Source organism: Eubalaena glacialis, chromosome 19 (genome assembly GCF_028564815.1).
Source record: "Eubalaena glacialis isolate mEubGla1 chromosome 19, mEubGla1.1.hap2.+ XY, whole genome shotgun sequence".
Taxonomy (NCBI): domain Eukaryota; kingdom Metazoa; phylum Chordata; class Mammalia; order Artiodactyla; family Balaenidae; genus Eubalaena; species Eubalaena glacialis.
Genome location: NC_083734.1, coordinates 23,692,176 through 23,705,241, shown reverse-complemented (window position 1 = coordinate 23,705,241; position 13,066 = coordinate 23,692,176). Strand labels below are relative to the sequence as shown.

At 36.9% G+C, this 13,066-nt stretch overlaps 1 protein-coding gene across 3 annotated transcripts in view; it reads left to right on the top strand.

Annotated features, from left to right (window-relative positions):
* Nucleotides 1–13,066, top strand: part of USP32 (ubiquitin specific peptidase 32) — a 208,035-nt gene that overhangs the window by 106,407 nt on the left and 88,562 nt on the right. For all 3 annotated transcript variants that reach the window (XM_061175432.1, XM_061175431.1, XM_061175430.1), the window contains exons 3-5: nucleotides 3,414–3,519; nucleotides 7,906–8,024; nucleotides 12,532–12,691. In XM_061175432.1, the coding sequence (XP_061031415.1) occupies nucleotides 3,414–3,519; nucleotides 7,906–8,024; nucleotides 12,532–12,691 (385 nt within the window). The remainder of the gene's footprint in view (nucleotides 1–3,413; nucleotides 3,520–7,905; nucleotides 8,025–12,531; nucleotides 12,692–13,066) is intronic.

Sequence of the window (13,066 nt, the reverse complement as noted above, 5' to 3'; positions counted from 1 at the left end):
TTATATTTACCTTCATTTATGCTATTTCCTACTCCTTTCTTTGTGTAGATACATTTATCTGTTTGATATCATATTTCCTTCAGCCTGAGGTACTACTTTCTTTTGCCCTTTTATGTAGTACACGTTCATTGGTAATGACTTCTCTGGTTTTGTTTTTTTAAAAAATATTTATTTATTTATTTATTTGGCTGCACTGGGTCTTAGTTGCGGCATGTGGGATCTTTGTTGCGGTGTGCGGGATCTTCACTTATGGCATGCAGGATCTTTTAGTTGCACATGCAAACTCTTAGTTGCAGCATGTGGGATCTAGTTCCCTGACCAGGGATGGAACCCGGGCCCCCTGCACTAGGAGCGTAGAGTCTTAGCCACTGGACCACCAAGGAAGTCTCATGACTTCTCTGTTTTCATTTTCCTGAAAAAGTCTGTTTTTCTTTCTTTTGCAAAGATATTTTCATTGGGTATAGGATTCTCAGTTGTTTTTTTTTTTTTCCTTTAGTGCTTTAAACATGTCATTGCACTGTTTTCTGGCTTAGGTAGTTTTTGATGAGAAATGTTTCTCTCAGTGTAATGCGTCTTTTTTCCTCTGGCAGCCTTAAAGATTTTCTTTTTATCTTTTGTTTTGAATAGTTTGGGTATGGTTTGTCTAGTTGGTTTTGGGGGATTAAAAGTATGATTTACCCTACCTGTTCTCTGAAGAACTTATATCTGTGGTTTTGTGTCTTTATTAGTTTTGGAAGATCCTCAGCCTTTATCTCTTCAGATATTTCTTCTGACCCATTCTCTTTTACTTCTTGGATTTCAATTACATGTATGTTAAATCATTTGATATTTTCTCACAGCTCTTGAATTTTCTGTTTTGTTCCCTCCCATCCCCACATTTTTTTTCCCTCTGTGTTTCATTTGGATAATCTCTAACTTGAGTCTGTTGAGTTTACTATTGAGCCATTCCAAAGCTTTATTGAACTCTATTCCCATGTTTTTCCTTTGTCAGTGTGTGAGGTTTTGGGTGTTTTTCTCTGCTTCCTTGTGTGACTTATAATTTGTGGTGGAAAGATAGATGTTTTATATAGGACAGTAGAGACTGAGCTAAATAGTATTTATGCCTGGCTAGGTCTTTAGCACAAGTAGTTGTCAGTCTAGTCTGTAGTTGAGCTGGTTTTTTGTGTTGCTATGGCTACTCACAGTGCACTACAGGCTTCAAATTCCAGACTAGGGTTACCTTTTTTAGGGTAGAAGCCTGTTTGCCAGAGGACATTTCTAATGTCTGCTCTATCTTTAACTTTTGATTTTATTTTCTCTTTGTTACTGTACCACAGAGAAGATCTCTCTCCATACTCTTCCCTCTCCTTCAGCAGTAGACGGCTGTTATTTATTCCTCAGTGTTTGCTAGCACAGTGGCGGAGGTGGGTGAGGGGTACCGGGGTGGGGTGGGGGACATTCTCTGTTGTCCTATTTCTGTCTCAGTTCTAGGGGGTCATTATGTCTCTGGATCTTGGAGGGCAAGACTTTCTCAGTGATTCTGCCTTTCCCCCAATGGTAGGGGATTTTTAAAGGTCTGGGGCTTTATAAATCAGGGATAGAGGGGGTTTTCTGTTACCTTCCTCTGGTTATGCAGGGACTAACTAAAAATAGTTATTCTATGAAGTATACTTCTTATGTTCTTTTTATGTTTTATATATTCTGATTTGGGACCATCTCCCTATGCTGGTTTTTGCTCTCAGTGGCACTAAACACACAGTTTTTGGCATCAGCTGTCAGAGTATTATTAAATATATTTATAAGTATCATTTAATGAATATGTATTTTCATATGTTGACCATTTAAGTTTTATTCCTTGAATTATCTTTAATCGTGTATTTCAATGACAAATTCTGCATGGCAGATACTAGGTCGGGTTTTTTTCTTTTTTCTTTTTTAAACAACACAGCACTTCCGATGCCAAATGTGTGGAGTTTTTTCCCCACATCAATCAGTTCTCCAACTCTCTGAACACCAACTGGGTGTCCTACAATTCAATTAAGTTCTGATACTAACTATCCAGAGTTAGTGCAGACCCCACAGGTCTGCCCCCCACTTCAGAAGTTGCCAATCGCAGGTCCCCGACCTCCTGTACTTCTGACCAATCAGCTATAAGTCGAGGGTTCCCATGTCCCCCTTCTGGGATTCAGTAATTTGCTAGAATGGCCCACAGAACTCAGGAAGGCACTTTATTTAAGATCACCAGTTTATTATAAAGGATATAACTCAGGAACAGCCAAATGCAAAAAGATGCATGGGATGGCGGGGGGCAGTTAGGAGGGCGATAGTGCACAGTACTTTCTTGTCCTTTCTGGATGTTCCAACCTTCTTGCACCTTGATGTGTTCATCAACAAACCTGTAGTTTAGGGGTTTTTATAGAAGTTCCATTACATAGGCATGAATGATTAAGTCACTTGCCCTTGGTGATTAGCTCAGTCTTCAGCTCCTCTCCCTTTCCCTGACTTTGGGAAGTGCGGCTGAAAGTTCTCACCCTCTAATCACATCATTAGTACCTCTGAGTACCAGCTCCCATTCTGAAGCTTTGTAAGGACTCACCAAGAGTCACCTTATTAGCATAAATTCAGGTATGGTTTAATGGGGTATTATCAATAACAAAAGATGCTCCTTTCACCTGTATCACTCTGGGAATTCCAAAGATTTTAGAAGCTCTTGTGTCAGGAACCTGGAGGAAGACCAAATGTATGTTTGTTGTATCACACTATCACACTAGGCACTCAACACAGAATTGTTGAATAAATGAATTTATGTGATTGCTGTTACTGTCCCTTTCTTATGAATGGCTTTTCTTCTTTATTTCTGATTACTATAATACTCAATTCTAAGAGTATAAAAATGTCTTTCTGTATTTTCTTCTTTTTTTTACTTAAAATTTGAATATATTGGACATATAACATTGTACAAATTTAAGGTGTACAACATGTTAATGAGGTACATTTATATATTGCAGTATAATTGCCACTGTATTTCTGAACATTCACTTAGAGAATGTTGATCTTTCAAATCAAAATTATGTGTATATGTTTAACAGAGGTTGAAGGAAGTTGTCTAATTGCATGAAATCCTTATCACATTATTGGGACTGTTGAAGGGGAGGAACTTATCTTTTTGGACCTTGATCAGGACTCCCAAGAGAAAGAAAATTCAGTGTGTGAGCCAGTGATATATGTACTTTAGGATAAGTACAGTATATTCTTGGCTGAGTGCCATAACAAGGTGTAAAGGAGGAAGAAGAGGGAGAAACAACATCATTGCACTAAAATTTACCAGGACCTTGTTTGGAGATGGAGATAAGATTTGTTAAAGGTGATATCAGCCTCACATTCCTCGACAACTGAAATGTCTATAGTTGACTGTATCATTCATTTTCTCCTAGGTGATTTATTGTTCTTTTGGTGGAACATCCAAAGGACTGCACTTCAATAACTTAATAGTTGGACTTGTCCTTCTTACAAGAGGCAGAGATGAAGAGAAAGCAAAATGTGAGTACTTTTATTATCTCAAAATGTTAAAATACTACATCTGTGTACAGAATAATCTACCTCAAAATTTTGATGACAGTCAAAGGATTTGAAGTGATGTTTCTCCAAAGAAGATATACAAGTAGCCAGTAAGCACTTGAAAAAATGTTAAACATAAGTAGTTATTTGGGAAGTGTAAATTCAAATTACAATTAGATACCACGTAAGTGTAAGATAGATAATGAAGCCACTTTGGAAAACTGGCAGTTTCTCAAACTGTTAATCACTGAGTTTTCATACGATCCCACAATTTCATTCCTAGGTATATACCCAAGAAAACTGAAAACATATATTCATTAAAAAAAAAAAAGTTCCTAACAGCACTGTTCATAATGGTTACAAAATGGTAACAACCCTAATGCCCATGAACTGATGCATTCAGCATAAACAAAACGTGATATAACCAACAATAGAATATTACTCAACAATAAGAAGGAATAAAGTACTGTGTAAGAGCGGAAAAAATTTCCCTTCTAGGTTCTTTGGCTGATCTAATAATTAAGTTGATATAAGACAGATTAACAGGAGAAAACCAAACAAATTTTGTACGTATGTACAGGAGCCCCATAAAAGTATGAGACCCAAAGGGCAGCCAGGTAATTGAGGCTTATATAACATTCTGAGCTAAGGAAAGGAATAGGGATCTGAGGATACAAGAGGAAGGGAGTCCATTCACAGGAAGGCAGAGGAGATGTTTGGAGAACAAAGGTTGTCCTGTTATACTAGTTTCTTAGGTAAAAAAGTATCTCTGATAATAACTCTCTTTCTGGTATAGGCCTTTTTTCCAATGTAAATTTAGGCTGTTGATGGGGAGGTAATGAGCTTTTCTGAATCTGCTGGGTTTTGATTGCCTTTAAGCTCAAAATAATTGTCAAGCCAAAGTGACGTATTTGGGGGCAACAAATTCTGCTCTCCTCCAAGAGATACATGCTACAACATAGATGAACCTGAAAACGTTATGCTAAGTGATAAATGCCAGTCAAAATAGGCCACACATTATGTGGTTCCAATCATATGAAATGTCCAGATTAGGCAAATTTATAGAGACAGAATATAGATTAGTGGTTGCCAGAGGCTAGGGGTAGAGGGAAATGGAGAGCTTACTGCCAATGAGTATGGGGTTTCTTTTGGGTGAAACTGTTCTGTAATTAGATAGCGGTGATGATTGCACAGCCGTGTAAATGTATTAAAAAACACTGAATTGTACACTTTAAAAGAGTGAATTTTATGGAACATGCCTTATATCTCAGTAAAGCTGTTATTTAAAAAATAATTCTGAAGACATAGATTTAGCAATCTATTCTTGCCTTACTTCACAAATACAACCAGAAGTTCACTTGATAATACTTTATACAAATTCTTGGTAAAAGGTTTAATTATTTTTAATGGTTTTACTTTTAACTTCAGAGATGAATTTTATTAGGTGAATTATGAAAGCCCAGAAGAGGATGGCACCTTTAAGTTCTACTAAGCAGGGAGATTTTATATTACAATGAGAGGGCATCATTTACCCTCTAAATGTGAAAGGGAAGACAACCTTAGTTGATCATTCATTGTCCATCTGTGTTTCCTAGGATATGCATTTATTTACTTAATTTTTAATTCATTCATTTAATTACTTATAATGTCTTATGTTTCCTCATTCTTTTCTTTGAGCTCCCCCAAGGCAAATCTGCTGTTAACAAGAATATTAGTAAACAATGTAAATTTTATTGAAAATTTTCCGGGGGAGATGAGAGGGAAATGTCAGATGACAGTTAAAATTTAAGTGACAACATGGGAGGACTCAGCTAGAATTGCTCTATCCCTGACACTCTGACCCCAATGTCTGGCACATAGTAGGAATTCAGTAGTATAATTTGACTATTATCAAATAGGGTAGTATAATTTGACTATTATCAAATTTAGTAGTATAATTTGACTATTATCATAATGATTCTCAGAGCAAAACATGGGAGAAAGACCAAGACCAAAAGCTAGCTTGACCAATTACTATATGTATGACTCTGGGCCTCTTCCTTGATCTTCTGAGCCCCTGTTTTTCATCACTACAAGAATGAAAGTAACATCCACCAAAAACTTTCATTGTAAAACTCAGAAGAAAAAATTTATGTAAAGCACTTGGCAAGTATCAGGAACTAGTGGGCAATCAATAAATTGTTAACTTTTACTGTTTTCTCAAAGTGATTGTTTATATACACACATATGTACCTACAATTAAATGTGTGAAAAACATTGAGGCCAAAATAAACTTTCAAAGAAGAAAAAAAAAAAGAAGAAAATTTTCCAGGGGAAGTTTAGGAAGGTGTTTATATTAAAGAGTGTGACATTTTGCTCTAAAAATCCCTAGAATTTTACCCTTGCCCACTGGATGCTGGTCTTTCTTCTTTCTTCCTTTTCTAAGCTGCCCTCTTACGGCTTCTAAATCTCTCAGAATCTTCTTTCTCACTTCTGAATTTAGACTGTTGTTCTTCAGCTGTTTCCTTTTTTACAGTTTTGTTGAGGTATAATTGATATACAATAAAATGTACATATTTAAAGAGTGTACATTTTTATGTTTTCAGACATGTATATATCCACATTATCACAATCAAGATAATGAACATATCCCTAAACCCAATTTTATGTGTTGGAATTTAACTGAGATCCTGATTTTTTCAAATTAACATCCCTCTACGAACAAACACATACTCTGGCTCCAGGTAGCCAATAAATAAAAATAACCAATTTGAGGGTCATAAACACATATATTTAAAATTTTAAATCATTTTTATTATACAATTGTATTAGTTTCCTAGGGCAGCTGTAGCAAAGTACCACAAACTGGGTGGCTCAAAACAACAGAAATTTATTATCTCACGGTCTGGAGGCTAGAAGTCCAAAATTAAGATGTTAGCAGGGCCTTACTCCCTCTGAAATCTACAGGGAAGAATCCTTCTTTTTACCTAACTTCTGGTGGTAGCCCTCAATCCTTGGTATTCCTTGGCTTGCAGTTGCATCACTCCAATCTCTTTCCATCTCATCATATGGCTTTCTTCCCACTGTTTCTGTCTTGTCTTCTTATAATTAATCATATTGGGTTAAGACCCACCCTAATGACCTCATCTTAACTTGATTATATCTGCAGAGACCCTGTTTCAAATAAGGTCACAATCATGGGTACTGAGGTTAAGACTTCAACATCTTTTGGAGCAGGGGAATATAATTTAACCCATAACAGATGGTCAGCGGCTTCTAGCAAATATTCCCCTTAAGGGAATCAGCCATGGCATGTGGGAGGGCAGGCAATGGAACCCACTGGGCCTTCAGAGGGATGGAATGTCTCTTCTATCTTTCTATCTCCTATCTTTCCAAATAAGGTCATATTCTCAGGTACTTGGAGGTTAGGACTTCAGCATGTCTTTTGGGGGGATGCAGTTCAACTCATAACAGTAATATTTCAAACATACATGTAGTATGTACTTCCACCCAGCTTTATTATTTCTTACCATTGTGTCATATTTGTCCCAGATCTTGTTTTTTAAGAAATAAAAGATTATAGCCAAGGTGAGGCTCTTTCTCAGTATCCCTCCATGTTCCCATTCACATTCTTCCCTTGACAGAAGTAACCACTCTCATGAAATTGGTGATCTTTCATTCCTCATGCAGGTCTTTATACATTTATGACATTTGTATGTATCCTTAAACATATCTTCAACTGTTTTACAGATTTAAAACTTTTAAAATAAATTGTATACTATACAGGTTTTGCAATTTGCTTTTTCCCCTGAATATTATTGTTATTTACCCATGTTGAAACACTTAGTTCCTTTATTCTAACTGCTATATAGTATTTCATTGTGTGTGTGTGTCTCAGGTTACCTATTTTTTTTGTTGATAGACATTTATCTTTTCTTTCCTAAATTTTGCTATTACAAAGAATACTTCAGTGTATGTTGTACCTCATGCACGTATGTATGAGAGTTTCTCACAAGTGGAGGTGGAGTTGCCTAGAAATTGAATTTCTAGCATAAATATTCATCTTTACTAGATTTTGTCAAGGTGCTCTCCAAAGTGTTACAGTAATCTATACTCATTAACAGTATATAAGAGTTCCTGTTTATCCCAGTTTATTGCTAACACTTGGTATTGTCACACCTAAACATTTTTGCAAATTTGGTATTTGAAAAGATACCACATTCCTGTTTTAATTAGCATTGTTTTTTTAAGGAATAAATTAAATTGTATATTTATAAAGTGCTTAGCACTAGTAATCCCTCAATAATTGTTACCTCTCTCTTCCCTCCCTACTTCCACCAGAGTACATTTAATCTATGATAAAATTATTTTATTCTTTCTTTCTCCTAGACATTTTTAGTCTTTTTGCAAGTGAATCCGGGAGCTATGTTATACGGGAAGAAATGGAAAGAATGCTCCATGTGGTGGATGGTAAAGTCCCAGATACACTCAGGAAGTGTTTCTCAGAGGTATATTTAAAGATTTACATTTCATCCCTCCCTGTGGACAAAGTATTAACTCTTAGTTATATAATGAACTTAGCTGTGATGAATAGATGTTTATGTGTAGCATATTCTTGACATTTTTCTATTTAATGCTGCTTTAACGATTTGTGTGCTATGCTCAAAGGTCCATGACACTTACTTCTGCTGTGTTTGTGAATCTGAAAATTCCCAATTCCCAATAAAGGCAACTGTCTATACTTAATGGTATAATGAAACATACTCCCCCACTGTCACACCAGCACACATACAGGCACACACACAGGTGATCCTGCAGAAACAGCATTGCTTAGGTTGTGGTGCTCATTGCTTTTCATCGTGAGCATGTAGATATATCACTCATTGGCCTTGAGCCATAGGTGACCTCCATGATCCATCAATGCCTATTTTATCATTTATTTTACTTAATTGATTTGCATAGTGAAATATTTGGGTTTTAAAATTTTGTCGTTTTCCTGTTTTCATAAATAATATATTTTCACTGTAAAAAACTTTAACAACAGAAAATGTGTATCTTTAACAGAGAAAATTCTTTTATTTCTTTTCAGAGGTCTGCTAATATGGGAAAAGTCCCAAGAGATGGCAGAGTAAAGTCCTTTTACAAGTTTCTGATTCTTTCCTGCAGCACTCAGTGCTCTATGATTTCTTATGGGTGGCTATTTGACCCACTTCCATTTCACTTTCACTGCTCTTGGTTTTATTCAGAGAGTTTTAATTCAATTTAGTTTAGTCACCTTCCTAACTATATAAGCATTGATTGTTAATACCCCAGCCATATCTGGTTCTTTTTTTTTTTTTAATATAAATTTATTTTATTTATTTATTTATTTTGGCTGTGTTGGGTCTTCGTTGCTGCGTGTGGGCTTTCTCTAGTTGTGGCGAGCGGGGACTACTCTTCCTTGCAGTGCGTAGGCTTCTCATTGTGGTGGCTTCTCTCATTGTGGAGCACAGGCTCTAGGCACGTGGGCTTCAGCAGTTGCGGCATGAAGGCTCAGTAGTTGTGGCTCACGGGCTTAGTTGCTCCGCAGCATGTGGGATCTTCCTGGGCCAGGGCTCGAACCCGTGTCCCCTGCATTGGCAGGTGGATTCTTAACCACTGCGCCACCAGGGAAGTCCTAATTACATTTTAAATGTCATCATTTTGGCTCTTATGTAGAAAGTACACTGAACAGAGTCTGATTAAGGTATCTGAATAATCCAGGGAAGAGGTCATGGTGTAACAGTGAGGTGATGAGACTTTTCAGATTCTGCATTTATTTTGAAGGTGGAGTTGACAGGACCACTTCTTGTATTGATGATGGGCTGTGAGTGAAAGAGAAAAGGATGATTAAGGTGTTTCGCTTGATTTAGTAAATGAATGGAGTTGCCATTAACTGAGATGGCTAATGCTATAGGAGAGGGAAGTTGGAGGTTTCAAAAGCAAGAGAAGTTTAAGGCATAATTAGAGAATCATATTAGACATTCAGGTGGAGTTGTAACTGTGCTTTTTGACATATAAGTTGGAGTTCAGAGGAAAGGATTTCTTGGCTTATAGATGTGGATGAGGTCATCTAGGAGTGAATTAAGATAGAAAACGGATTGGAAGACGGAGTCCTGTACTCTGACATATGGCGAGATGATGAAGAATCAAAACAGGAGCCTAAGGAATAGCCTGTGAGGAGGAACAAAAGAGAATGGTGTCCTAGAAGCCAAGTGATAAAAATGTTTCAAGAGGGCTTCCCTGGTGGCGCAGTGGTTGAGACTCTGCCTGCCAATGCAGGGGACACGGGTTCGAGCACTGGTCTGGGAAGATCCCACATGCCGCGGAGCAACTGGGCCCATGAGCCACAATTACTGAGCCTGCGCATCTGGAGCCTGTGCTCCGCAACAAGAGAGGCCGCGATAGTGAGAGGCCCGCGCACCGCGATGAAGAGTGGCCCCCACTTGCCGCAACTAGAGAAAGCCCTCGCACAGAAACGAAGACCCAACACAGCCATAAATAAATAAATAAATTTAAAAAAAAAATGTTTCAAGAGGAAGGAGTATTTAACTACGTCAAATAAACCGAAAGATCAAGTGAATTGTCCTTTGATCATTGAGAAGTGATCATTGGATTTGACAGCGTGAAGGGTAGGTGATTGGTGTAGGTCCTGTGGAGTTAAAAAATCACTGGAGTCAGGATACTAGAAGGAGTGTGCTCATAAGAGGAAATTGTGACAGGGAGAGTAGAATGCTTAAAATTGCATTTATTGGAAAGGGAATGGTTATTATAATAAAAATATCAATATAAGACTATGGTAATAAATGGTTGAGTTAGTCTTGTATGAAGGACAAGATCTATGGAAGAGGGAGGATCAAAGAAATGAGAGGTCTAGGTTTTGGGATACTCATGTGTATAGCTGTTTAAATCATTAGGTACTTAAGGTTGGTTAAAAAACCCCAAAAAAACAAGACTGTAAATGGGCTAATTTTACCTAATTCAACTATTTGATGTATTTATCTGCTGTAATTTCTGAGTAATGTGTGTGATGTGATCCAGACCCTTGCTTTTCAAGTTACCATGTTTCAGTAACTTGAAATGAAGGACATCCACACAGGAGTTATATTGGTTTTTTCTTACTGAATTTTTTTGGTTGTTGATTCTCAAGGTGGAAATTCATATTTTACATTGTTCTTCAAAGATGTATCAGTTTCAGAAATCTGTTTATTTTTAATTGCCTTTTATAGTACTGGAAATTTTTTTTCTAGACTGCTGTTATGACAGTTTATAAAAGGAGACTTTCCCTTTACTTCCCTTATTTAGAGCCATGATTCAAAAACATAAAAAGTCAGGTTTGGCAGATGGAATTTTGGTGCTACCAGTTATATGGAGTGATCCCAATGGGCAAGTGGGTTTCAGAGATTGCTTTATATTTCACTAAGTCGGCCAGGCAGTGAAGTGTATAGTTTAGGCACAGAGACTTCGGAGCCTTGACTACCTGGGTTCAATCCTATCTCTGCCACGGTATAACCTTGAACGCATAACTTTTTGGAGCCTCAGTTTTCTCATGTGTAAAATAGGGATAATAGTATCTCCTATAGAGGGTTGCTTGAGGATTAAATGAATATAAAAATACTTAGAATGGTGCTTAGGGCATTGTAAATACTCAATAAGTATTACCTATATGTGAAGGTGGTAGAATAATCAGCAGCTTCTTTCTTTCTTAGTGGTACATGAAGGTGCATCTTATAACAACATCTTAGCTTCACTGAAACCATTGAAACTACCACGTTCAACTGAATCTAAGATGCCATCGATTAATAAGATGCGCTTTTATGTATTATAAAGAACAAAAAACCTGCGAGTTACAACTGAAGGGTATTATTGATTTTAAGACTTTTCCCAATGTCAGAGATGTTAACTTGTAAAAATGTGCATCAGCTTGTAGGGTTTATACTGCAAACCCTCTTTCTAGACTAAATGTGGGGTAGAGAAAGAATATGGCTATGATTCTCTAAACATGTTGGCAATGTCCTCACGTCCCTGCAGCAAGTCTGAATGCCATATTCTTCCATTTAGAAAAACAAGACTTCCAATGTTGTCTTGATTGCTTGGATTGCACTGTTAAATGTTCTGAAACCATGAGGCTTAAGCATGTTGCTATACTTAATAGGATGCTACTAACAATACAGAAATTATTTCTACCATAACTCTTTTAGGTTCTAAGTTATTTGTATCCCTTAATATCTCCATCAGGATTAGAGCTGCTAGGTCATTCTTCATTGTATTTCTATGTGGGTTGCTTCTGCCGTTTTTCTCATAGAAACATCTGGCCCTCACTCTACCTGGGTCCTCTTGTCTTCCAGTCAAAGAGATTGACTTACACAGCCATATGATGTTCTTTCTCAGCCTGGATACTTTTTTTCTCCAGAGATTTAGCAAGACAAATACTTGGAAAGAAAGCAAAGAAATAGAAATCTCCTTGCTTCTTTTTGTATTCTAATTGACTTGTGAATACATGTTTTCAGTGATGTCTTTTGGAGGAGGACTCCTGGATAGTTTTTAATTTGCCAATGAAATTTAAAAGAGTATTTAAATTCCATACATATTTAATTAAAATATGCTAATTCTGACCAATTGAAGTGCTGAAGAAGAGGGATGAAGCAAGTGTAAAGTTGGTTTTATTAAATATTGAAAGAAATTCAGTTTACTGATTTCAGGATATACCTTAGCAAATAAAATGTGACTTATTAGTAGAAATGCACTGCTTTAATGAATTGATGAAATAATTGGCAATTAGCATATAGATTTTATGCAAATGGAAGTTCTGAAGTACAATTATATTTGAAAACAGTTTTATTTCCAGGTATATAGCCTATAATGATATTTAGATAATTCTTCCTTTATAGATAGTAGAAGGGTAAATGTCAATTAAATGCAAATTTCAAGTTGTGTAAGTTCCAAGTAGGTACCTTAAAATTTGACTAAACCTATGTTTTCTTGTTTTAATTTTAGGGTGAAAAGGTAAACTATGAAAAGTTTAGAAATTGGCTTCTTCTAAACAAAGATGCTTTTACCTTCTCTCGTTGGCTGCTGTCTGGAGGTGTATATGTGACCCTCACTGATGATAGTGATACTCCCACTTTCTACCAAACTCTGGCTGGAGTCACACATTGTAAGTAATGGCATTTCATTGTGTTCTGTTCACTTTTTAATACAATTGCCTGGTAATACGAGAATATGAGAATATGTCTGTTATCAGTGGGGTTTTTTCTTCCAAAGTATAGTAAAATGGAATACTGGAGGCTTGAGTACATAGCTGAAAAGGAAAACTCTCTTTTTTGTCTACTCACTGAATACTTTTGTACTCCAAATGTGTGGGGTGTTTTTTTTTTTCCCACACCAAGCAATTCTCCAGTGCTCTATGGATACCAACTGGGTGTCCTGTATCTCAGTTCAGTCTGACACTGTCTACCTGGGGTTAGCACAGACCCCACAGGTTTAGGGCTCAGTCTCGAAAGACTGCCCCTCTGCTCCCCACTTCAGATGC